Source organism: Protopterus annectens, chromosome 3.part0 (assembly GCF_019279795.1).
Source record: "Protopterus annectens isolate FY-2018-M chromosome 3.part0, PAN1.0, whole genome shotgun sequence".
Taxonomy (NCBI): domain Eukaryota; kingdom Metazoa; phylum Chordata; order Ceratodontiformes; family Protopteridae; genus Protopterus; species Protopterus annectens.
This window is the reverse complement of record NC_056731.1, coordinates 308729676-308757416: the sequence shown is the minus strand read 5'-3', so window position 1 is coordinate 308757416 and position 27741 is coordinate 308729676. Positions and strand designations below refer to the sequence as shown.

At 41.8% G+C, this 27741-nt stretch overlaps 1 protein-coding gene across 1 annotated transcript in view; it reads left to right on the top strand.

Annotated features, from left to right (window-relative positions):
* The window catches only part of LMBR1 (limb development membrane protein 1), a 1668467-nt gene that overhangs the window by 1406395 nt on the left and 234331 nt on the right, over positions 1-27741 (top strand). The window contains exon 15 of the mRNA XM_044065580.1: positions 6570-6636. Within this exon, the coding sequence (XP_043921515.1) occupies positions 6570-6636 (67 nt within the window). The remainder of the gene's footprint in view (positions 1-6569; positions 6637-27741) is intronic.

Here is a 27741-nt window from a genome sequence, read left to right as displayed (position 1 = left end):
GCTTTAGTCAGTGCACAAGATATGCTCATAATAATCTTTGGTACTGTTTATCTGCAAGTTTACATACCTGTCAACCTCTTAGTGCAAGAAATCTCAACAAAGCCTGACAAAATGGGGGGACAAAGGCCCAAAAATAGGGACAGATTTTAAATATTGCTCTTATAAACTTAGAAAGTTGCTATAGTAACAGGGTTTGTGTTAACATACATTATCTGAAGGATGTGAAGTCTGAAACTCAAATGTATCTCATTATGTGATGACTTCAATCCTCAGATCACCTCAGTGATTTACCGGAAAACCGCACATTGTTTGAGGAACAGGCCAAAAATCTTGACGTTCTGCAAAAATCTGGACATTTGTGAGATGTGGCAAGTTATACTAGCAGCACACTTCAGAAGTGTACCTTTTTATATGGAATGTTCCTCATTTTGACTCTTAAAAAGTCAATGTTCCTTGCAGTTCCAGATTGACAGGATCCATTACAAATTCAGCCTTAAGAATGGTTTTAACTAGTATCCATAGTAAATAATGAATTATATCAATTCAGCAGAATCACTTTAAGTATAAAGTAACACATTGTAACCATCCTAAGAGTTTCCTAGCTTAAAGTTGTTAGCTAGTGTTCCCTTTTTGTCTATTTTTTTTCCACGTTATAAGAGGTAGTGTTCCACACTTTGGAAATGGAATCTTGAGAGTTGTGATTAGCATTATCTTTAAGGTCAGATTGAGTAATATTATTATATATTAATTCATAGCATTGCTGAGCCATTCGTTCATAATCATGCGATGTAATCATAGAATGTTTTTAATTATCTTTGGCTTGTTATGCTAATTTTAATTTGTGCTCTGCTTTGATTTTCCTTATGGTGACCTTCAAATTCGTACTGATCTTTTTGGTAATCTTTAGTGTGGGTAGATGTTGATTTATTTTTTTATCTTAATTAGTTATTTTTTATTTTATTTAATTATAGTACTGGTATTCCACCAAGGAGGTTTATAAGTATTTGGTTCTGATTGAGACCCCTTGGTTTACACTATTTCTTAGGTATGATAAAATGAATTGATGTGATGTTCTGTTCACCACTGGATGCTTTCATCCACTGTCCAAGATGCAGTCATATTCGCTCCTGTTTAGACTGAACTGCTTCCAGTGATTGCTTGGCCTACCTTTGGCAGATTGCACTGTCATTGCCCCTTGGGTTTATCATTCTTTGCTCCCATGCATTATGATTTTGGTTAGAGGTCAGGATTTGGAAGTGATAACTTTGTTCTTCTGTAGACTCAACTTTTTTTTTTTTGCTGGTCCTGGTGTAGTTATTTTTCAGCCTTCTCTCTGCTGATGTACTGCATGTGATTCAGTCCAACCAGTGAACATGTTAAGTATTTTCTCAGTTATAACCGATATGCTCTTAGCATATCATTTGATTTATGAAGATGAATCTCCTTAATGGATCAGTTATATCCTTCTTCTGTTCCCCAGTAAAACAAGAAAGCAAGATCCTGCTGCTGGTGTCTTATGCTTGTGTGTGTTTTTTCTAATTGCCTGTAGTATTAGTTTACAGAGTGGGATTGCCGTGATAGGAAGAGAGACAAGAATGGAGAAAAGCACTTTAAAATACTTTGCTTTTTCAAAGTTATTGTGATCTCAGTATATAAAATGCAAAACAAAAAATGGTTATGTTTTCTTCCATTCTGGTTATGAGAAGTTGTCTTCTCATGTTCATAATTTCATGTGTATTGTACCTGAACAGTTTTGTCTTGATGAGTTACAGAGGAAGAAGTATGCTGATATATTACATTGTTAATATTAGGGCTGATGTATGTTGGTTCTTAATGTGAAAGAGTGTATTTTCTAGTAACTAGGTGTCAGGCTGGTAGGCACTTGGGTGAGCACACTTATGTAGTTGACACTTGATGTCATGACACTTATCTGTCCCAAACTTGGGAACTTCCAAAAAAATCCCCATAATGATTGATGAACACATAGCCCATAAGAAATGGTAATCTTTGAAGATAAGCCAATATGTTTAGAACTTAAGTTGTTTTCTCATGCTCTCAGCTTGCATCTCATCAAGTATTTCTCCATCCCTAGAAGAACATTTCATTATTATTCCTCCTTCGTGGGAACACTGACATTTTTTTCTGTACCTTGTCTCCATACTTCTGCACCAAAGAATGCTTTAAACGATGATGTATTCCCAGGTTACAGAATGTATGCATTTCTTTATCTTTCTTTATGAATCACAGCATAGTTTTGCAAAGTCAAAACACCTGCTCTGCTGTTGTCTCCATCACCAACAATACCTTTAACAACAAGGAAGGTAGTGCATCGACAGGGTTCTCTTGGTTGTCCCCAGGTGAGCTTTTGACCGAGTGTCACACTCATCTTGCTGTCAGAATTAGAAGCCAATCCTGCACTCCATTTCTCTAAAATTAGTTCTACAGCTTCCTTAGTAGCCATACAGCTAAGGTTCTAGTAAAAGGATCTTTCTCCAAATCAGAGATGTGCCTGAGTATTTTATTTTTTTATTGACATTTGATTACTGAGAAAGTCCGACTGTGTAGGAGCCCATTTTCTGCAGAGGCCTGGGGAGAAAAGCTCCAAAGTATTACAAAACAATTTAAGAACAATAATTTTACAATCTTCAAAAATAATACAAAATTATCTATAATTTAAATAATTATACCAAATTAGACATAATATGAAAGCATTGATTAAGAATATATACAATTTATAAGACAGTGATTTAATTATTTAGAGAAATTGTATCGAGTTAATAAAGAAATTAATGCTAAGTTAGTATAATGTAAACAGGAATTGCAATATGAAGTGAGAGAAAAGCAGGCTTATTGTATATTTAGAGAGAAAGACGGAAGAGAAATTGGTAGAAGTTAGGAAGTGAATGATGAAGAGAGAGTAAGGAGGTGTACGGTATGATATCGAAAAGTCATTGGAGAACATCCTCTGCTGCACTGATCTTAGCTTTGTCTAGTCGTCACCTGCCACTACAATCACAGACTTCACACTGATCTCTCCACATGTCCACTCAGCTTCCCAGTAAGATGCCAAAACCCTGTCACTATACTCTGTATCCTACAGACAGCTAAAAGCTGGCCTGTGTCTGGCATACAAGACTTCCTTTGACCCAATGCTGATAGATTTACCACACATCAGCAGTTCAGTTGGCATCAGAAATATTTGAGGTCTAAAATCTGTTTTACAGCATCAACCAAATCATTTGAAGGGGCAGGTATATCTGTCACAGGATGCCTCTGCTCTGGAATAGACTCCCATCCACAATCAACAAAGCTCATCCCGTGTGCATATTCGAGCACAACTTGGATCTGTGGATGGGAAGCAGAAAATTTATACTAGAACTACTAATGGACAGAAGAAGCTGCTAAAGGCTTTATCCCATGCATGGATCCCCTCAAATTATATGTGGTATGAGCCCAGTTATTCTCATTAGGGGTAATGTATAATTATTCACAATGGGATTGGTAAAGTCACTTTAACGCCAAACGGGATAGGTTAATTTAAACACCAAAAGGGAAATTGTCTAGGCATAAAATGACCCACAAAAGGCAGCTTGGCCTACTGCTTACCTGTGAATTTATAAGACCATCACCCTTCACCTGGATAAATCCAAAGCCTTGCTATTGAAATGACTAGCAAAAGTCTTGTTTCATCAAGGTGGTCAGTCCGTACTTTTCTTGGCTCTATCAAGGAAGCTGTCTAGTCTCTCAGTCCGTCATCTTCTTTCTCTTGGTACATAGCTGCGGTTGAAATATTGTATTTCTTTAAGTCTAAAGCCTGTTATGGAGCAAGAAAATTCCTGAAAGTTGACATTGTAGGGGTGTAGTTAAAGGGGTATGGGGTAGTACTATCCTTTCTGGAATATGAGGTTCTCCTTCCCTGCTTCTGGAAATCCAGTGTTGGCAGGCTTCATACTTCCCAAAATTAAATAAATGTTTATAACACTATTGTTCCCTCTGCTTAGATTGTGTAGCATGCAGCTGTGGTCCCTCATCTCCAGAATCTTAACATTAGAGCATGCTCTTCTCTTTAGGCACTCTGTCGTTTATTGCTTCACATACTGTCTTTGAGTACATACTGTTAACCCCCAATCATCCTATGCCTTCCACATCACATCCTTTCATTTTATTTATTTATTTACATTTGTTAACCAGGTATTGTCTGACTGGGTCAGAAACCCGTTCTATTACACTGGTCCCAGAACATGAGGTTGCACTCCTTTGCGCCCTTTCACGGTCTTCCTTCTCTCCACACTCAGAGCACATTTTGCGATCTTTCCCCTTCTGTAAGGGTTTCTAAGGTGTTAACTGATCCCTTCACTAATGGTCATTTTATTTGTTTATATTAGATTTATTTGATTATATATCACTTGCTGTATTTTAACCCTCTCACAGTTACCCTAATGCAGACTCAGGGGTGCTCGTTCATTATTTCCTTACTATGATAAGGTGATAGTTGTTAGTGACTGGCTGCTGTGATGGTCGTTTTGCTTAATCTCTTTACAGTTCTGTGTTCCTGTCTCACATCTGTCTTCTTTTGTTTTGTCCTTTCCCATGAGTTATTTTTTTTTTATTTCCTCGTTACTTCTTACTGCTGTTTGTATTTCTCTTGACAGATGTTTCCATGTTTGTTTTTGTGGTGCTGCTTTTTTGTATCAGCAGTTTAACCGCCATTATTTATTAATGCTTTCCATTAATACATTTAACCAGGTAACGAAACTTGGTAAACAAATGACCATAGAAATAGCATTCATAAGTAAAACCTTTCTAACCACGTTATTGTGGCACTTACAAGATGAAATATTTTAGTAGTTTGTTATTGTTGATAATGACACATGCATAGACAGAATACAAAAAAATTCAGATCCTCAGTGATAAATACAGTGACAAATATGTTTCTAGAGAGTATAGAAACAGTCTTCACTAACAAGCACTTTTCCCAAAATGTTTTTCATTTTATGAGTCCGTTAATAAACCTGTTAAACCAATTACTTGAGACAGAATTTGAGTACAAAAGCTGCAGCCTGAACAGTTACATTGTCTTCTAGCGTATCTTACAGTAATAAAGTAGAGCTCACTCCTGCAACAACCTTTGTGTTTAATGCAGTTGTTAGGATTCTTCATTCAGATATTCTTCATAAGTCAACAGTTTGAAAGGATAATAGTTTCAAAATATGGCCTTATAATAAAATGGGAGATGAGTGGTGTGGATTTTGATGAGGATGTAGCACAGCTGACTCAATATTTGCAGGGAGACAAATAGTTAAGAAGATAGAGATGAGGAAAGAGTCCAACTGGGCATTCCCAAACTTGGAGAATGCATATGACAAGGTCCCAAGAAAGCTGGTTTGGGCAGCTTCAAGTATCTGGGGGGACTGATTGAGGTGAAGGAAAGTCTGAATGAGGAGGCCAAAGCAAGAAGTAGAGGAGTTGCAGCCATCTGGCATAGAGGGTAGGAAGAATGCCAAAGAAGGTGAAAAGTAAGGTGTACAAGTAAAGTGGTCCTACCTGTGCTACCGTATGCTACAGAAACCTGTGCAGTGAAGAGAGATCGGTAGAGGAATCTAGAAGTGCTGGATATGAAGTTCCTGATACCAGTAGTAGGGTGCACATTGTGGAACAGATAAAGAAATGAGGACATCAGAGCAGAAGTGATGTTAGATCCAGTTGCAGAGAATGTCCGAGAAAAGATTACAGCAGTTCGGGCATATGTGCAGGAAAGCAATAAACAGGCTGGCGAAGACTATTTGGGAGAGTCTGAAAGATGGCAGAAGAGGACTAGCAAGGACATGACTGGATTGTGTAGCAGGAGACCTGTGACAGTCATCGAAGAAGGTAAGAGAATGACATTGAATCAAGACCAATGATAGCAGTTGACATGATACCCCGATCCCATGTAGAATATGGGACAAAAGGGGGGGGGTTGATGATTATCTTTAGTGAACTGTCAAACGCTTTGCACTGTGCAGTCACAGCTATTAAGAATCCTCAATACACTCTATGTTGCCTCTGTATAATCCTTAGATGCCAGGGTTAAGACTCCTTTATCTAATTATTGGGATGCTTATTTGAAAAATGAGAACTTACATAATTCCTGGAAATGAATTTGGTATAATGCTTATAAATATGGGACCTCTGCTAAAAACTTGTATGCAGATAATGACTTTCTCTCATTATTTGATGCACATTAAGGTGGCTGTATTTGGATGCAATATTTGTCGGTCATGTGAGCTTTGTAAAGTGTATCAGTCTGACACTAAGCACTTTGTTTGGAAATGCTCCTCTTTATTGTACATGTCGCTGATAGTACTTAAGTTATGCTTACTATATGTAGATTGTGTCTCAAAGGCTAAAAAGGATTTTATGGTCTAGTCAAATCAAATAAATCACTGTTATGTACATAGTCTCAAAGCTAAAAGAAATGTGTTATAAAAGAAGAAAAGTCTGATCTCTGTATACAGCTTATTTAAGATACAGTAGAAAATATTTTAAGTAGTTTAACTTAATTTCATGGTATAATGTATTTTTTACAGATAATTGGGAACTCTGTTTCGATCCTTGTGCTTAGCTCTGCATTACCCGTTATGTCAAGAACGCTGGGTAAGTCATTTACCTGTTTATAATGCTGTTGTAAAAGAGCTTTCAGTATGCCTTCATATAACTGTGCACACAAAAGTATCCTGAACTTTTTTGCTAAACCAGTATAAGCTGTTACCATAAGAATAAGAATGCTTGCCAGTATTGATGACAAACGGTGGTCATTAGCTTCCTGTTGTGTGGTACTGGGCATGTCAGCTATTAAATGATTTCCAGTTTGGAAACACTCCAAAACCTTCAAATTTAAGAAATATCGTACTTTTCCAGTGCTGCAGTTGGTGCTACAAAGTGTGAGCCAGAGGGGCAAGTAATATATAACCAGAGGTAGAGCTCTTCTCAGTTAAAACCAGAAGAGACAGGGGGACATCATGTCAGAGAAATGGGAATGGGTCATCTTGAATAGTAAGGATGGAGGCGGTAGGATGGGGCACAAGCAACAGATTGTTGGCACTGAATTCTTCCTGGATCTCCAAAAGTACTTTTTCACAAAGCAGGTTATCAATCTGTTGAATGGGATGAACGATCAGAATGGGTGGTGAAGAGGGAAAGAATCCACATCTGCATTGAAGATGGTATTGAGTAGGTGTGAAATGATAAGGGGAATGTAGTGGTGGTGGAGTGGTTGAATGTTTAAGGATACCAGATAGGCTTATTGTCTCCTTCTGCCATCAAACAAATTAAATATAATACAACAGTCAAGCTTATGCCACACAACTGGCTTGTCAAGGTTAGTTCAAGGGGACCTGGTAGTGATCCAGATGCCAACCCCCACACCAAAGCAGAATAGCTGATCTGAAGTAGTTTACTTCATTTGATCTTCAACCTGTGGGTTACAGATCTGTATCGGGTCCGAGCCGGCAACTTTTACTAGTATTAGCTCCGAGCTCCAAACTCCTCCCCTTACCCATAATACACCTCCACTGCCTTCCATCCCCAGATCTCGTTTGCTGCAAATAGCTTTGCATTGTGTCTCTTGAGCTCCAATTTAGTCAGTGGGTTAAAACCTTTGTGAGTATCTCTTTTTGTACAGTTTGTTGTTAGTGTTAGTATAGGTCCCCTTTCTCCTCCCCTCGCTTGGTGTTTTAGGATAGTTAGAGTAGTTGGTACTGTTGTGTAGATTGTAGCTCCCCCCCCCCCCCACAGTTTTTTCTCTCTATGAGTGTGGTGAGTGGCTGTGAGTGTGCCAGTTTAGAAAGAAACTTTTTTTTTCATAGGCAGTATGGCTGAAAAGCTTGTTTTCAAGCACTGCACGGAGTGTGGCCATACGTCATCCCCAGCGGATGGCCACACTCTGTGTGTTTTGTGCTTGGGTGTTCCCCATCTGAGTGTGGACTGCAGCGTATGTGCTGGCTACAACCCCTGCGCCCTTAAAGATAGGAAGGCCAAGTTGGCCCTCAAAAGCATTCTTCCCCAGTCAGACTCTGTTTCCTCATCTCCGGCTTCGGTCACAGTGGCTGCTGTGGCCGTCTCTCCTTCCTCTGGCTTCTCCTCCCTCCCAGGCTGGGACTCAACCTCCTGTACCAAAGCCTGCAGTAGTGGAGCAGAAAAGAGGTAGAGAGATCGAGAGAGAGTCGAAGGCAAGGGAAAAGAGAAAGATGTCTCCGGACCTCACTTCGCGTACTAACACGCCACGGATCCGTGACTCCCCTCGGCTCTGATCTCAGAGGTGCTCCCCGAAGCAGGAGGAGATGCATCCAACTTCTCGGGCCTCAGTGCCCCAACCCGCCAGGTCGGAGTCCGTGGCCTCGTCGCGGTCCACCCAGTCCTTGTCTGACATGGATCTGGATAAAATGATGAGGCGATTTATCCGTACACAGATCCAGATGGGGGTCTTCCCAGCCCCCCTCCCTCAGGAGTGGGGAGCTCGCTTCCTTTTTTCCAACCTATATCTCCTTCTCTGATCCGACCTTCGGGTTTGGAGTATTCGGATCCAAGGTTGGCTTTGGTCAGGGGGTCGGCGCCGACGGTACCTGCTTCCTGGATGCCGACAGCTGCCTGGAGCATTTCAGATCTGACCAGCTCGGATCCAAGCCGCTCTTGGAGTTGGAGCTTGGGTGTCGGATCCGAGGCAGTGGAACCTTTTTCTTTGGCTCCAACTTTGTAGGGCCAGGTTCCCTCCCTCGGAGTTCTGTCCACCGATTCTGTCATTGGATCCAGGGAGACCGGCCTCCTAATGAGGTTCGCTCTTCTTCAGCGTTCAACGTGGTAGAAAGGGTTCTCTCCGCTGGATCAAGACCCCTGATTGCCTCCTTGGACTCCTCCCAGACCCCCTCGGCTCTGTCTACGGTCCCCATCGTTTTACCAGAGGGACAGCCCGACAGTTCCCCTTGAGGAACAAGTGGCTTGCGAGCTTCCCCTGGAGAGCTCCACTGGAGAGGTACCTCACAAGCATACATGCAAGAGGAGGCACTTGGACTCCCCCGAGTCCCTCACCGAGGACATGGACTTAGATAATGGAGAAGGTTCCCCTAGGTCACCTCCTGAGGATGTCTCCTTTGGAGATATCATGGAAATCCTGCACCAACGGGGAGGTTGTCCTGCCCCCAAACCTTCTTCTGATGAGTCCATGTCCCTGGAGGCATTTGGCATGAGCCCATCTACTTCCTGGGTGTCCCTTCCCGCGGATTCTTTGGTGGATCTGGTCACCTCGCCGGCATAGGAGGAACCGGACACCACAGAACCTGTCTCAAAAAGACCGGATAAGATCCTAAGTCCCCCCCTTAGACAGACCAGCATGGAACAAAGGCTCCCCCATAGATGCCATGGTGGTAACACCAGCCACTAAGAAGGAACTTGCTCAGGAGAGTTCCTTTGTCCATCCTCCTGACCGAGAGTCGCGGATGATGGACCGCCTAGGGGAGTGTGTTTACACTTCAGCTACCTTTTAAATTAGGGAGCTGAACTACCTGGCCCATGTCATCAGACTCCAATGCGACCTGGTAAAGGAGCTGGAGGAGTCTCCCCCCCCCCCAAGTCCATGTCGCAGGAGGACAAGGCTTCTTTCTCCGTGATAATGGCCACTTTAAAAGCAGTATCTAACACGTCCATGTGACTCCTTTCACATGCTATGGAAGGAGTGGCTAGGGTGGCTGAGTCCGGCGTGTCCATGAGGTGCAGCGCCTGGTTCAGGTTATGTCAGTTTTCTGAGCCCTTCAAGGTATCCTTTGCCAATGCCCCTTATGACAGCTCTACACTCTTTAGTAAGACCGTCAAAGAGAAATTAGTCCAGACTGAGAAGGACGGGAAGACATCGTCTGCCATCGGGATCCGCTTCTTTAACCCTCAAAGGTCCTTTTCCCGGAACCAAAGAGGGCAAAAGAAGATGTGGTTCCAGAAGTCGCACTATTCCTGGGACACTCAGGGCTCTTCTTTCCCCAGAGGCAGAGGGGGACAGAATGGATGCCGGCCCAGAGGCAGAGGGGGTCCAAGGAACTTTAAGTCTCAAGAACCTTTCTTGGACAGACCCGGGCAGCAATCCTGAGGAGTTGCTCGACTGCTCTACTCTGGAGGCAGATGGGGGATGATTGGCCTTGCACCTAGCGGCATGCGAGTTAATAACAAAAAACCACTGGGTGCTTCAAATCATATCCAGAGGATACTCTATCCCCTTTGTGGGTTCCCCCAAATCTCCCAGACACCTCCCAGACATACCACCCACACAAAGGGAGGCAGCAGCACAGGAAATTTTCAAGCTGCTACAAAAATGAGCCGTCCAAACTTTCCCCCCAGATCAGTCTGGATCTGACTTCTACTCCAGGTTCTTTTTGATGCCAAAGAAAACGGAGGACTTAAGGCCCATTCTGGACCTTTCTACCCTGAACCTGTCAGTTGCCAAAGAGAAGTTCCGCATGGTCACATTAGAGTCCATCATGCTTTACCTGCAAGAGAGCGACTGGATGTGTTCGATAGACCTCCAGGATGCTTACTGTCACATAAAAATAAACAGAAGCTCCAGGAGGTTCCTCCGCTTCCAGCTAGGAGTCCATTACCAATTTCGAGCCTTACCCTTTGGTCTCACCACAGCCCCCTGGGTGTTTACCAAAGTGATGGCGGCTCACCTGAGGCTTCAGGGGATTCAGGTCTATCAGTACCTGGACGATTGGCTCCTCACTGCTCCCACCAGGTGTCTACTGTCCCAAACCAGGGATTATTTCCTAACTCTTGCCCTGCGTTTGGGGATTACAATCAACACATCCAAATCTCTCCTAGATCCTGTACAAGTGATAGACTACATTGGTGCCAGGATAGATACTCTTCAGTACAAAATCTTCCTGACCTCGGAGAGAGTTCAAAACCTGAGGATGCATGTCTCCTTGATCTACCACTTTCATCTCCCAAGGGTGGAATCTGTGTTGAGGGCCTTAGGCTTGATGGCTGCGACCACAGCTCTTCCCCTGTGTGCTCGATTACACATGAGAATTCTACAGTGGACTCTAGCTGTACAGTGGTCCCTGTTGGGACTGCCATTGACATATCCTATTCAACTCAATTGAGTCTGTCGGTCGTCCCTCATATGGTGGATGTGCTCTCCAGACATTTTGGAGGGACGACCTTTGGTTCCAGCCACGACCCAAACCACAGTGACCACTGATGCCTCCCAACACAGGTGAGGGAAGCATTGTTCGGGCAGGATGGTCCAAGGCCTGTGGTCTCCCATAGAGACCAGCTTGCACATAAATGTCATAGAGATGAGGGCGGTCCTTCTAGTGTTGCAGGCCCTTCATGCCTTTCTTCCTCTGGGGACAATTGCTGTTCAGTCAGACAACATGTCAGTGGTCTGGTATATCAACAAACAGGGAAGGACCAGATCTTACCCCCTTTGTCACGAGTCCATGACAGTGTGGGAAGGGGTGATCTCCTCCGGTCGCTTTCTCATCGCATTGCACATTCCGTGACGGTCCAACATCCTAGCGGACAGGCTAAGTCGGACCATTCTGATGCCTTACGTGTGGTCTCTGAATCTGTCAGTAGCAGAACAGATCTTTAGCGAGTGGGGTCAACCTTGCTGCGATCCCTTCGCATCTCCTTCCAATGTGAAGTGCAGCAAGTTTTTCACTCTGAACCCCCTGATGGGGGAGTCCCCCAGAGGAGCTGTAAGCTCATGCTTGGCCTCCCGGTCTTCTGTATGCATACCCACCAGTACCTCTCATTCCGAGGTTTCTACAGAAAGCTCGTCAACTGGGGAGCAAAGTGATCCTCGTTGCCACATTCTGGCCTTGCCAGGTATGGTTTCCCTTCCTTTGGTCTCACTTTCTGGCTCCGCCTTGGATTCTAAGCCCCATTCAGGATTTAATTTTACACCCTTCGGGGGTGCCTTATCCGAATCTGGACAGACTGAAGCTCACAGCTTGGCTGCTCCAGTTCCCGTGATTGCTAGGACTCCTGGACTATCCTTCTCAGTTAAATCTATTTTGGTGGCCGCTCATAAGTCTTCGACCAGGAAGGTTTATCGCAGCAAGTGGAAGGCCTCTCAAAGGAGTTTAGACCCTTTCATGGCTCCTATTTCCACCATTCTCAATTTTCTAGCTGATATTTTTCATCACAGAGCTAGTTCTTCTACTGTCAAAGTTCAGTTGGTGGCCATCTCTCATTTTCATGTGGGTGAGAATTCTGCTTCATTGGCCTCTTCCAGACTGTGTAAAGCCTTTATCAAAGGCGCCTTTTTGTTATGTCCCCCAGTCAAAGATCCTGTCATCCTATGGGACCTTACTATGGTTCTTCAAGCTTTGGTCGCTCAGCTTTTCAAGCCTGCCGCAACTGCAGATCTGAAATTTTTATCTTGGAAAACAGCTTTTCTGGTGGCTATTACCTCTGCAAAAAGGGTTTCAGAATTACAGGCCTTGTCCATCAAAATTCCTTACATGATTTTTCACAAAGATAGGGTTTCCCTTCGAACCAACCCATCCTTTCTTCCTAAGGTGGCATCACCAGTCACTATCAATCAGACCATCACTTTGCATGTGTTTTTCCTGATTTCACTAACGAGATGGAATATAAACTCCACAAGTTGGATGTTCTTAGACAGTTATGATTCTATTTGCACAGGACAAAACATTTCCGTAAATCTGATCAATTGTATGTATCTTTCTATAAACCCTTTTTAGGGAAACCTGTCTCCAAGGTCACTATAGCTAGATGGATTTCTTCATGCATCCTGCAGGTCTATAAGGACAGAGGCTTGTCTCCTCCAGGTCAAGTGAAAGTTCATTCCACTATGTCTATGGTTACGTCTGCAGTCTTTTGGCCTAGAGTGTCTTTGGATAATATTTGTTCTGCAGCTACTTGGTCCTCATCTCATACGTTTATTTCTCACTTTAAATTGGATTTGACTTCCAGAAGGAGAGCATCCTTTGGTTCCATGTTGCTCTGGAATATCTTTCCATGAGGGCCTCCCAGGAGTTTAGTAGCTGGGCACTCTGTCCCACAGGTTGAAGATCGAATGAAGTAAATTACTTCAGATAAAGAAGTTACGTACTCACCATAACGTTCCATCTGAGTAGTTGTACTTCATTTGTCTTCGACTGTCCCTCCCTCCTTCCCCTGGACCTTGGCATATGATCAACCTACGGGCTGCAGTATAGGTCACAAGTAAAGTTTTTCCGGTTGGGTTATCAGTATGAGGTTCAGCAAACTCAATCTGGGGATGGAAGGCAGTGGAGGTGAATTATGGGTAAGGGGAGGAGTTTGGAGCTCGGAGCTGATGCTAGTAAAAGTTGCCGGCTCGGATCCGATACGGGTCCATAACCCACAGGTTGAAGACAAATGAAGTGCAACTACTCAGATGGAATGTTATGGTGAGCACATAATTTTTTTTTCTGTTCTTATGCCAACCTGATTACAGCAGTCAAGTGTTTTGCTTGACCTGTGTTTGTTCTCAGCTCTTGACAGTGCCATACAGCAATGCTCTGAATTGGCTTGCCTCCTTTTTCACCAGGATAGAAAAGTTGATAATGTCTACTCACTCTTACCCTCACCAGCTGCCTCCTTCAGTGCCGGAGCTGCTACCCAAATCATCTTGGTTGTGTGGATTGTAGTCTGGATTGTAGGGATTTAATGCACAGTTTAAGATTATGCACTTTAATTGACAAAACCTCAGATAAGAGAAATCTCACAGCCTTGTTATTTTAATGGTAAGTTGGGTGATAATCCGCCATAAGAAGCATGCAATGCATTGTGACACAGTAATGGCCAAGGCTAATTAGATGCTGTGTATTGCGTATGTCAGGGAGTGGATTCCATACTGTCGCTCATCTTGTTTCCCATTAAAGACAAACAGGTGGGGTCATTTGTTTATATGCTTTATTACACAGAAACACATCAGGATGGATAGCAGCAGTACAAAATATAAACAAATGGATTAACTGACATCCTACACAGACATACATGCTTACATCTCAACAGCTAACTACAAAATGGCAGTCAGGCTCGCAAGTGCTGAGTATGTATACACTTGTGCAAGCCCCTAGAAAGCTTCTTAAAGGTATACATACATATTGATCTACATCCTTCCTCTTTAATGAATTGCCCACAGTATAATCACATTTGAAAAGAAACATGCAGTTGTACAGACAATAAGAAATAAACACAGCATTCATGTCCAAGTTGCCGTGTATCTGGAAATGTGACCTGATCTAGTGATATAGTAATCAGAATTGGGTTTACCAACAGAGGCAGTCATTGGTGAACAGCTTGCTTCAGGAGTTTCGGGATTCTTCTCAGGAACAGGGATATTTACTGGAAAATTCTCTGGCACTGAATCGCTAGAAAATTCACTTTGAGATAGTCTTTCTAGTAGCTATACTATTGCAATACAGGCTTGGGAGCTGGAATCAAATGTTTTCGATTCCACCTAAATTCTGCTCCTTGCGATTCCACAATGTATGATCTCAGCTTTGGGCATACTTTTTTCATGACACCAGTCCAATGAAAACCTTTGGACATCTGCATCTTCACTATCTCCGCTTCTTGTACTGGATTGAGCAGTTTGCTGGTCTTATTGTAAGAGGACTTCTGGGATAAGCGTTTCTTCAACAGATTGGCTTTTGCTGATTTGTCGTTCTTGACACATGGAACCAATAATGAACTACTAATTGGTAGGCTGGTTCTGGTTTGTCTGGACTGAAGTCTTTGTGCAGATGAACCAAGATGTTTATCACAAGGAACATTTCTGAGATTCAAGAAAACATCACTAGTGTCTCTTTTCAACTTCTCTAGTAATTGTTTTGCCCTTTGAACTGCACATTCTGCCAGACCATTTGACTGCAGGTACTCAGGGCTACTCGTAACATGAGTAAAGTCCCACTCTTTAGCAAATCTTTTGAACTGCTGGCTTATAAACTGTGTAACATTGTCAGAAATAACTTTATGTGGGCTACTGTGGACTGCAAAATGATGCTTTAACTTACTAATGACAATACTAGATGCTAGATTAAAAAGTAGGTCAGTCTCAAACCAATTAGAATAAGAGTCTACTAACACCAAGTAATGTTGACCATTCTATTCGAAAATGTCTGTAGCTGCTCTCGACCAAGGTAGTTCAGGAATCTGGTTTAGCTGAAGTGGTTCTTTCTGTTGATGTGGCTTAGTGCTGTTGCATACAGAACAAGATAAAAGTACTCTCTCAATGTCCTGTGACACAGAAGACCAAAATACTAGTCCTCTCACCTTTCTTTTGGTAGAATCAGTTCCTGGGTGGCCACGATACAAGATAGTAATATACTCTTATTGTAAGGATTTCAGAACAATCACTTTTGGACTTTTCATGATGATACCATTGTCAAACAAAATCTCATCTCTGTAAGGAAAAAAGGTCACACTTCCACTGGTAAACAAGATTGCTTTGATGGCCATCCTGGAATGATAAAGTGGTCGAGCTTCTGAAGAAGTGGATCTGAGGCTGTAAGAATTCTAAGCTCCTCAAGACATGAAGAAAAATTTCTCAATTCCAATTGAAAATCAAGTTTCTCATTTTCATGCTGTTCAGCGGTATTTCTGGGCGATCTGGATAATGTATCAACAAGGTAAAGAAGTTTGCCTTTTGTATAGACAAGATTGAAATTATGCTTTTGCAATTTGAGCATCATACGTTGCAATCTGACAGGAGCTGTATGCATAGGCTTTCTCAAAACAGTGACTAGAGGTTGGTGAGCTGTTTCAATATGGATAGGTCTACCAAAAATATAATCATGGAACTTCGAACATGCAAACACAATTGCCAAGAGTTCTTTTTTTATCTACGCATAGTGCATTTCAGTTTGCGTTAGAGTTCTGGACGCATAGGCTACTGGTCTACCCTCTTGAAGAATGACTGCACCAAGACCAAATTTCAAAGCATCACAAGAAAGAGTTACGGGCTCTCCCGTTCGATTCTCGGCTGGAGTGTGGGGAGTGCCTTCTGTGTGGAGTCTGCATGCCCTCCCTGCGGTTGGGTGGGCGTTCGAAAGATATGCGTAAATGGGCGTGCCTTCATTGAAGGTTGAACGTCGAGCTGGCACCTCGGCGTTCGTGAAAATCTACTGCCAATCATTAGCGGGCCGGAGTTCTGCTGTGGCGACCCCTAACCGGGAAAAGCCAAAAGACAACAACAACAAGAAAGAGTTACTGGTTTGTAAACATCATAGTATCTGAGAGTTGGTGGACTGGCGGTTCTCTGTTTCAGAACATCAAATGTTCTCTGATGGTGGTCTAACCATGACCAAGATGCATCTTTGCATGTCAGCTCTCTAAGTGGTGCTGAAACTTGGCTGAAGTCTGGAATTAACTTGCCTAGATAGTTAACCATGCCAAGAAAACGTTGTAGGGCTTGAACATTGTCTGGGGCTGGCATCTCGAGATTAGCAGTTTGCTTGGAAGGATCAGGTCATAAGTCTGAACTGGTAAATAACCGACCAACATAAGTAACTTCTCATAGCCTGAACTTGCACTTCTGAGGATTCAGCTTAAGATTAACTTCACCTGCTCTTTCCAGAACTTTCTTGAAGTTTCTGTGATGCTCGACTTCAGCATCAACTCCTACTAGAATATCTACTATAATAGCACACGGATACCCAGAAAATATTTGCTCCATTGCACATTGGAAGACTTTACTGGCAGAATTTATCCCAAATAGCAGTCTCAAAAATCCGTACCTGCCAAAAGGAGTACTGAAAGTGGTTAGCAATGAAGACTTTCGGTCAAATAAAATTTGCCAAAATGAACTGTTTCCATCTAAGACAGAAACAATTATGGCATTTGGCATAAGAGCATCAACTTCAACTGTACGCATTGAATGATGAGGTCTTTTCAGTGTTTTGTTCAAATCTCGTGGATCAGTACATATTCTGATATCATCTGAGCTTTTCTTATGAGCAACAATCAGAGGATACCCATTCAGTTGGGGCAGAAGAACCAACTAGACAAATTACACCTTGCTGCACCATTTTATCTAGCTCAGCCTTGACTCTGTTATGCATAGGGGCTGGTCTGACAACTGGACTGGCCTCTGGGTCTAACCTTATGGAGTACACAACTGGAAGTTTGCTTAGTTTGTCTTCTAAAAGATCTGCATAGGTAGAAAAAATAGACTGGGCGAAATTAGAACAGCGGTCTTTTAAGCTTACATGATGCACTTCCTTAATAAATGAAAGTAGTCCCATTTTCAAACTGTCTCTGAGGCCTAATAATGACTGTATGTACCTTTTGACCACGTAAAATTATAAGTCATAGCTGTTCCCAGTAGAGTAACGTGAAAGCACTGCTGGACCTTCGGTTTGAATTTCTTCATCACCATAAGCAACAAGCTTCACTTAATTTGCCAAGTCAAGCTTCTTACCAGCACATACTCTAGCAGAGATTTCTGCTGACATAACATTGCACTTTGAACCAGTATCAACTTTGAGCTCTGTGGGTTTTTCATTTATCCGAACAGTACAAAATACTTCATTCTTTGCCCATAACTCTACTTTGTTGACTGTTTCATTAAGCACAGACATACCATCAATGTAAAAAGTAGGGGCACAGCTTTCTAATTGATCAACTTGTCTCTCTCTAAATATTCTCTTTTGATAAAAGAATGTTTCTTATCTGATTTACAAAACCTTTTAAAATTATTCCAGTTATTGCATGTGTGGCATTGTTGATCAAAAGTTAAGCACTTTTCTCTTTTGGGCTCATGATTTGCATCACAATTATGACAGTTGACTATGAAACTAGGTAAGGGAACATGCTTTACATTTGCTGACTCAATCTTATGCTTCACTGAGACTTTGCGATTTCCAGTGTGTGCGTTGGAACTTGCTAGAAAGCTATGGGGCTTCCCAGGGACTGTTGCAGGTCTCTCTGTGGCTGCCATGTGCTTGGGCCTGTTTCTTTTAACTACGTGCTGCATGCTATCAACGATGGCACTAGGAAATACTGGAAGCATGCATTTCTCATTTGTAAGTATATTTGTGTACTTTTCTCTGTGGTCATATATCAGAAAAATCTCAGTGGCCTTATTCAAAGTTAAATTACTGTCAGGAAGCAAAATCTTTCTCACAACATCATCTTTAATACCACACACAAGTCTGTCTTGTATCAGCTCATCCCTTAAATCATATAATCTGCATGTTTTAGCTTTGTTTCTGAAGTCAGTTATATGTGCTGCAAAAGTTTCCCCAGGCTTTTGATCTCTTGTGTAAAATTAGTGCCTTTCCATTGTAATATTTGTTTGGGGGTTACACATTTCTCTAAGTTTACATTTTAAGCACTCTGGGTCTTCCCTTGACTCAGCCAATACAACTATATAATGGTTTTCCCCCTCCCCTGCAAATACAGCAGGTGCATACACAAACGAACACTCTCTTTCTATGACTTCTAAACCTGCTAAATTAAGCAGAATAAATGCTGTTGTACGGTCATCTTTATCAGAAAATGCAGCTTGTATGAAAATATTATACTCTTGCTCACACTCTCCAATTCTCTGCAGTATTATAAGACAAGTGGAGTTGGTTTTCGAAATCCGTCTGCCATGCCAACAAATTAAGCCAAAATACACTGAAAATGGCCCTGGTAATTATGTATGAACATGCACACACAGCCAGTACTTGTAATAACATTTAAATGCACAATAAACTCTTCAAAATACTGTACTTTGCGAAATATGCTTTAAAATGGTTGTATTTTGCGAAATAACTGTACTGTAATACTGAACAATCGTGCAAACTCTCTATATACTTCAGATATCTTGAATAGCTTTAATTAATGTGAAAAAAGTATGTGTTATGAGCTATTTCGGAAAACAAATGCAGTAGTTTCCCTTATTTTATTAATTTTATGCGATTTGGACTTTATTTTAAACATTTCCATAGTTATTCAAATATTTTTTAATATGTCGCAGTTTCAGACATTTTGTTTACTAAGAAATTTTCATTTAGAGCATTCTGAGTGCTTTGTTTTATATTTTTAGATTAAGAAATCATTTAAAGAACAACAGTGGGATTATATTATTAAATGCTCAACTTCTGTGTCCTTTTTCTCCCTATTTATTGTCTCTGCTATGAATAAACAACAACACAGCATTTAGAATATTTTGTCTGCTGCGGTGGTGCAGTGGTAGCGTTGTTGCCTCACAGCAAGAGGTTCTCCCGTTCAATTCTCGGCTGGAGTGCGGGGAGTGCCTTCTGTGTGGAGTCTGCATGTCCTCCCCGCGGTTGAGTGGACATTCGAAAGACATGCATAAATGGGTGTGCCTTTGTTGAAGGGTGAACATCGAGCTGGCCCCTCGGCATTCGTCAAAATCTACTGCCAATCATTAGCGGACCGGAGTTCCGTTGTGGCGACCCCTAACCGGGAAAAGCCGAAAGACAACAACAACAGCATTTAGAATATTTTAAATTGACTGTTTCTCTCCACTAGAACAGTACCTTACTGTACTCTGGTGGTTTCACTTTCAAAAAACTTTTATCCCGCCTTTGCTGCAGTCTCCAATTCATTGTTGTCATCAAGACCACTGAATACAGGTAGTTTTCTGGCCAGTTGCCTCCCCCGACTGACATCACCATGACTGTCCTAAAAACCTGCCCATGCTGTGATGTCACAGCTCCCTGATCCTTCCTCTGCCCATACAGAAAGTAAAGGTACAGCACAGAAACAGTACATGAGTCAAGTCTCCTGCTGTGAGCTGTCAATCACAGCAGGTAACAGCTCAAATTACCCTTAGCACTTTGACAGCTAGGGAAGTTAGGTGTGAAGGGGGATGGGAGATGAGTCAAAGTAGTACAATTCAAGCTTCACAAAAAATGCAGTTTAGCCATTCTAAAAAGATGTAGCAGTAAAAAGCACTTTTAAAGTCTGTTCTGTGGCATTTGCACTGTTTGTGTTTTAAGTAGTCATTGAACAGCATGAAATGTTACTTAAAACTGACTGAAAGACAGTAGTGTAGTGTAAAATCAGTGCAGTGACAGGAGCTTTAGGGAGAATGAGGCTTGCGTGATGTAACTTTTTACAGACGAGCACTGCATTTTGGAATATCTAGAAGCAGTCTAAACAATCAGAATTACTTCAAGATGCCAGGTCCCAGAGTGGTGTTAAAATGCAAGAAACACTAAACCATGATGAAATAAAACACTTTTTTTGAGTCTATGGGTGCTGTTCTCCTTTAAGTGACCTTTGATAACTGAAATATGTTTCTGACCTGTGTTTGCAAATTAACCCCACTCCTCTGTATTCCCTCCACCTTTAACTGAGTGCCTTCTCAGTCCGGAATATGGATTTCTGCATCCCATTCTGACACCATGTCGCTTGTCTTGTTTCCCATTAAAGATGAGCAGGCGGGGTAGTTTGTTTATATGTTTTATTACACAGAAACACATCAGGATGGATAGTAGCAGTGCAAAATCTAAACAAACTGATTAATTGACAGGCTACACAGATATACATGCTTACATCTCAACAGCTAACTGCAAAATGGCAGTCAGGCTTACACGTGCTCAGCATTATTACACTTGTGCAAGCCCCTAGAAAGCTTTGTAAAGGTATACATACATATTGATCAACACATACATACTGAAGGATATAGCACTATTGTACAGGGTATTGGTAAGGTTCCATGTGTAGTACTGTGTACAGTTGTGGCAGCTGTACAGATGCAGCCTGACAAAATATATACAACATAGGTGAAGGGGGAATGTTGATTTCATAAGGATTGGTATGAGCACATATCTTGCAATCTGGACATTTATATGTGAGAAGAGAAAGGGAAAAGCATGATTTGCACAGTGCATAGTTTGTGGAGCAGATGGAGTTGGAATGAGGAGGGATATGAGAGAAAGAAGACATTATGACAACTGGAATGGGATTGTTTCATGTTGAGGACATTTGAAGTATTGTCACACGAATTTAAAATTACTTGCAAATAAAAGATGTAACAATGATTTTGGTGGGATAGATGTAACAGAAAACTGAGCAGATCACTGGATTTGATTTTGTCTTTTCTGCCATCTCGACCTGTGGATTATTGGATTTGACTCTGTTCCAACACCGTCACTCTTACAATCTTCAGTCCAGGAGCTCTGCCCGTAACTCCCTGCTCTAACTGCCTCTTCTCTGATCTCATTTACCACCACAAGTTCAGGTCATGGTCTTGAGATCCTCAGTTAAAAAAGTATACTTTTCAAATCTTTTTTTTCCTACCATTTTGCAGAATGTTCTCTCCTAGTACCTCCCTGGTTTTGAACTCTATCCCACAAGTTGAAATGGATGGAAAAGATAACATCAGCTATGAAAGATATGTGCTTACTATAATGATAGATCTACGTTGTCTTCTTCCAACCCTCTCAACCATCCCTTCCTTCATGCCACCTCCAAATTTACACCTTAGTTGTGCTCTTAACCAGCTGTGTGGACTAACCTCAAAGCTGTTTGAGAGAGGGCCCTTATGCAACCCTTGGCCTTATTTATTGCAAAAATTATCTTTATTCCATTAATACACGGTTGTAAGACCATTTGAGGAGAGGCAATTAGAGCAGGGAGTTATGGGTAGAGAAGGCAGAACTCCTGGGATGAAGATTCTGAGATTCTTTGAGTGCCGACATCGAATGCACTGGTTGCGAAGGACAGAAAAAAACATGACTGATCTATCATTATAGTAAGTAAGAGAAGGAGTTCTACCACTTTATCTAATATCTGAAATGTAGTTTTATCTAACTTGTGTGGTAGGTAACAGCAGTCTGGAAGTGACTGAGACTGTGAGGTGAGTTTGTATGGTATGAAGTACGCTGGTAAGAAGGGGTGCCCTCTAAAGTTCTTTCTCTGTGTGAATGTCATTTCCTTTTCCAAATCGCTAAAGTCTAGAGAAATAATAAAAATTGTTAATGTTCCCACTTTAGAAAATGTATTACTTTGAGCTGCACACAGTAACCATTTAAGTTAGAAGTGTTGTGAAAGAAGTATACTGGAAACTTCTTGATGTTTTTGTTAAAATATGTGTTCTCCTTGTGTGTGGAGAATGTACATTTTCTTTGTCCTTGGGAGATGAAGTGTGACATTCTCGATAGAAAATATGGTAGTGATGATTAACATGGCCAGCTAGCCACCTGGCACTGTGAACATTCCCTTTGCATGGCTGTCACAGTTGATAAGACACCATGACCCAATATGTAGAGAATGGGGAAAGGGGATGTGGGAGGATAAATGGATTAATTAACAGAATATTAGTTCTAGGAAATGGCCTAGAATCATGAAGCACAGAGTCATGTAAGTTGTTGTGAGATAGTATTAGAATGCAAGGAAAATGTAAAATGGAGAATGTATAGAAATGTTAGGTGTGTGTCTTAGTCTGTTTTAGGGAAAATAGGAAAATTTAACTGCCCCAAGGTGTGTTAAGCATCACAAGGTGATTAAAAAACAAAAGAAAACTAAGAGGTGTTTTTTTTTTGGGGGGGGGTGATAGTAGTTTCTTTACTGAGGTTGTGTAAAATATGCCTTTAAGCTGGATGTAAGGAGAGAGACAAAGGGAAAGCCATTTGTACTAACCTTGACCTTAACGTAAAGGAAGATATGAATAGAAGATTCACCAAAGGAGCGCATGGAGAGAATGGAGGTTGAAAAGGGTATGCTTGTTACTGAAGGCTATACTCAAGAATGGTCATTCAGTCATCTGTGGTTTGAAAAAGTAAAGAGTGACTGTTTGGTTACTGGGTGCTAAAGTAAATGATGTAAAAACTGGAAACTAGGACTTTAGAAATGAATACTAAATATGTAAGAAGTGAATAGGGCCCCTCTCCTTTCTGCTTCCACATTACACTGAAAGGTTTCTAATGAGTTTGTTCGTGTAAAAGATGAAATAAAAAGGTAATAGCTGTGAAATAAGATATTTCTTATGACACTTTTCTGATGCATTATCAGTATAAGTGGTTATCTCTGTTGCCTTGTAGTGGAGGCAGAAAAGTGAGAACGGGAGATGACATGACACTGTTAAAAGAACAAACACCAGATTGAAGGATGGGGCACCAGAAGGAAGACATGCTGTTAAAGATTTTTGGAGTAATTGTAACAGATTACCTGACTTAATATATTAAGGGATGGCTGCATCAGAACAATGAAGCTGAAATGTCTTATTTGAAGGAATCCTGAAAAGTCAGTATTTTAGGAGCTTGGCAACTCAGTGTTAAAAAAAATAGCTTTAGCAAGAGGTACATAATGTGTTATGAAGGAAAATCATTACACGAAGCATTAAGAAAAAAATGCTAGAATGGAAGAAATAGCTGCTCACTGATGGTTAACTTCTTGGATCAGGTACTGGATTTTGATTCATGGATCAAGACTAAAGCATGGATTTGCAAGTTTACAGTTTGTAAATGAACTGTAACTGAAAGGGCTGAAGTGCCTCTAATTATGTACCAGATTGTCAAAAAACTAATGTGAATGATCTTGAACTTGCAGCATGCAGAGTTAGACTCTTACACTGGAAGTAGAAATGTCCATAATCTGTTACAGTAGTCCTTAGGCCACCCTTTGCTAAACTAGTAGTGTTCAAATCTTAAGTGACTGGGAATACAGTTATTGAAGCGTTGATGGAGTGCGTGCTCCGCATTCAGGGCAAAGTGTTTCATATTTATGTGAAACCTGAATCTGCCAGCAGGAAGTGGTTATTTCATGAACCAGATGTCCATCTGTGATGCTGTGGAACCTGTAAAACACTTTACTACAAAATATAATTTAACAGGCATTATAGGGAACCTCTAGGATTTGCTGTTCCGGGAAAAGCCATGGAATAAATTATCTTGGAAATGGTCAACAAAGACATAGACAACCTTCAGATGCTGTGCCTAGTCCAGTTTGGCTTTGTCAAGGGAAGGTCACACTACTAAATCTGGTGGACATCTTTGAGAAGGTCTCTAAGGCAATACATGGGAAAATTATGCATACCTCCTACCTGGACATGACTAAGATGTTCAGTGTAATACATCACTCCGATATAGTTGAGAAACTTGGCAAAATAGGCATAAATCCCCTACATAACTCACTGGATTGCCAGTTGGCTCAGACAGGACCCAGAAGTTGAGATTGGTGAGGCCACCTCCACTAAGAGACCTTTCTCCAGCAGGGTATCTCGGGTGTCCATGCTGGGATTGCTGCTATCTGGCATCTGCTTCTCAGAGGTAATGGCTAATGCCAAGGACCATTTGCTGATTAAGTTCCCAGATGACTGAAAATTGGGAGCTATCATAGGTTCCCCCATGACACAAACATCTTAAAAGCGGGCCCAACACAGACAAATGACTAGTACCAAAGTTACGAATTAATGCTAAATGTCAAGAAATGCACTGTATTGCCTTTTGGGAAAATGGCCACTCAGGCCAATTATTCCATTGGTAAGAACACCCTAAAAGTTTATCCGATGGTCAGGAATCTAGGAACATATGTAGAGAATAATTTGGCTTTTGACCAAGTTGTGGCCAAGGTAGTAAAAAAAATCATTCTATGTCACCCAACTTATAAGTAAGGGCATAGCATCCACATTTAAAGAAGTCATAGTGCCACTTTATTCGTTCATTATCTTCTCCATCATTGAGTATAATGTCCCTTTCTGCATGTATCTGACCAGACATATGCAACAGTTGGAACATCCACAAAGGTTCCTTGTCAGAAGATTCCAGGGTATAAACACAAGCCCTATTTCTATTTTCAGTCTCCTACAGGTTACTGAGAGGCGGCCTATGCCTGCCACACATGGCATCCATGGATCCATATGTAATGGTCATTTTTTTGCAGATGCAAAACAAACAGCATCACAACTACTAAATCCAAGGATTTAAATTTTGCTTGCGAAATAAATAAGACATGTTGGCAAGACGGATATGTTTTTTCGGAGGATCCCCATGCTGTGGAACAGGCTCCCCATCCATATGAAGCATAGGGGTATCTCACTGTCCTTCTAAAATGGAATGAGGGAGGAGAAAGCATTAACTGTAAAACAGAATCAAGCAACCCATGGCAGTCCTCTTTCAGGCTATTTTGGGGTATAACAAGTTAGAAAATAACAGTAACCCCGTAAGTTGATGTGGAGACATTATCAGTGCAGAAAAGCATAAGTTATGCTGAAAAACCCACTTTTTTGCCATTTTTGGGTAAAAACCCTATAGAATGAGTAGGCAAAATATGCGGACAGTGGCCCAACATGTGACCAACATATGTGTACTGTTGTAAGAAAGTCCTTTTGTATTGCACAACTTATAAATAAAGGAATTGTGTCTACCTCTAGGGATGTCTTTGTCCCCCTTTACTCAACCCTGATTAAGTTACTGAATATAATGCCCCCTTTGCCATGTATCTGTACAGGCACATACAAAAAATGGAACACCCACATAGATACTCTATTAAAAGGATACAAGGCCTAAACAACCTGCCCTACATAGACTGACTCAAAGCCCTGTCACTATACTTTGTATCCTATAGACTGGTAAGAGTGGTGTTTGGCATACAAGGCATCCACTGCTGTTGGATTTGCTGCACATTAGGAAGGCAGATGGCATCAAGAATACTTGGTTTAGGGATCTATACCTTTTCTGCAACATCAACTGAATGGTTTGGAATGACAGGTATAGCTCACAGAGGATACCACTGCCCTGGAACAGGCTCCCCATCCACATTAAACAAAGTTCATTCCTGTCTATTTTCAAGTGCAGAATTTGTCCCAAACCGCTCTTTGTACAACTAATGGACAGAGGCAACTTCTAAATGCTTTATCTCATGCATGGGTCCCCTTAAATTATCTGTGGTATGATCCCTGTTATTCTTATTAGGGGTAATGTATAGATGTCCTTCCATTTCACTATTGCAGTATTCATAACATTAGGGATCCCCTGCCTGGGGCAGCCCAACATCCAGCCAGTCTACCAAAGCCTTAAGTTGCGTTAAGGTATGCTGTATGTCACACGTTTGCTTGTCACATAGCATAGGGCATAAAGGTGATGTCCAGGTGTACTGTCCTCAGAACTTCTTTGCTGTTGGTTTGAATGCCTACTTTCCATTACTGGATTCACAGAGCCATTTCATACAAGTGCACCATTGGGGTTCCTTTTTACTTGTCTTTTTGTTGCTTTCAGGGTTTCTTCTTCTTATCCAAGAAGGGTAAATGCCTGTGTGGGAGACTGATATAAAGACCTCCACAAATAGTGTCTGTTTTGCCTTGGTGCTTCACACGACCATACATCCTATTCCATTTGTCAGGCTTTTGTACCTAAAACTTTGCGTAGTAGACTTTCTTCTTTGGTGCTGTATCTTGAAAATCAGTGACTTAAACTTTTCGCGAAAGATACTGTAGAATGAACTTCCTGCCCCAAGGGACAGCCATCAGGGAAGAAGGTGGCCAAGAAGCCTAGGCTGAATCTTCCACTGTTCAACCTATGCTGGACATTTCTTCTGAGGTGAGTGAATGCCTGGGAGTTCGCCCAGCTTTGTTGTCAGATTTCTCTGCCACAACCGGCTTGGAGGCCGGAGAGGATCTGGCTTTAAGCACATCCAGGAAGGCTTTGCAGGTGTCTGTTAGACACATTCAAGGGGAACCACGGTTGATCATTTCCGTGGGGCCTAGGGATGTTCCTTAGATTTTAGTCAGAGTAGCAGTCCCTACTACTGTTATTGATTGCCATCCTGTGTCAGAGTCTTCCAAGTTTTGTAAGGCAGACGTCCCATTGAAGAAATAAAAAAAAATAAACCTGTTTCTCCTGCCTCTGAGGATCCACAGAGTGAGTGGCAGGCCTTCATTCAGAGTTTGTTTAGTGCTTTGATAAAATTGAAACCTCCTTAGGGTGTTTCTGTTCCAGCTTCCCCTTGGTCCTCTACTCCCCTTAAAAGACACAGGGAACACGATTCCTCTGAGGAGGAGTTGGATTCTGATCCCTTGCTTACTGTTCTCAAATCCTTCTCCTTTGGACTGTGAATCAGAGGAAGAGGAATCTACCAGTCCTGACACTCCCTTTCAAGAGATTTCTTTTGGGGACACAATCTCCAGGATGATGGAGTTCTTTAAATGGGATTGTGCTCAGGTCTCTGAGATTAGTAAGAGGTACTGTGAGTTGTTGTAGATGGAATGTCCTATACCTTGTGCAGTTCCTCCTGTTTTGGCTGCTTTGTTGGGTGCATTTTCCAATGCCTCTAAAGCTCCAGATTCTCAGCCCCCTGCTCCCAAGAAACCTGGTAGGTTCTATAGAGCACCTGAGGACTTTAACTTTTTGCACAAGTGTCCTGCTGCTGACCCCTCACTGGTGTCTGTAGCCTCTGACAAGCCCTCTCAATTACTTCCTTCGCCAAAGGTACTGCCCTCTGATAAAGACAATAGAACTATGGAAAGGCTAGATCAGGTTTACACCTCGGCTACCTTGGCTGTTAGGGCTGCTAATTATTATACCCATATGTCCAGGTATGTGTTGGCTTTCCTCTCTCAGGCTTCTCAGGTTATATGTGATCTTTCAGATTCTGAAGGTAAAACTGCTCTTTCCCTGTTGGGGACTTCCTTCGAGGTGGTTCATCATTCCATCAAGTGTAGTCAAGATGCAGCATATGCTTCTCTACGGCTGCTGCTTTTAGGTCAGTGATGAGGAGGTATTCTTGGCTTCGACTTCAACCTTTGTCTGATGATATCAAGGC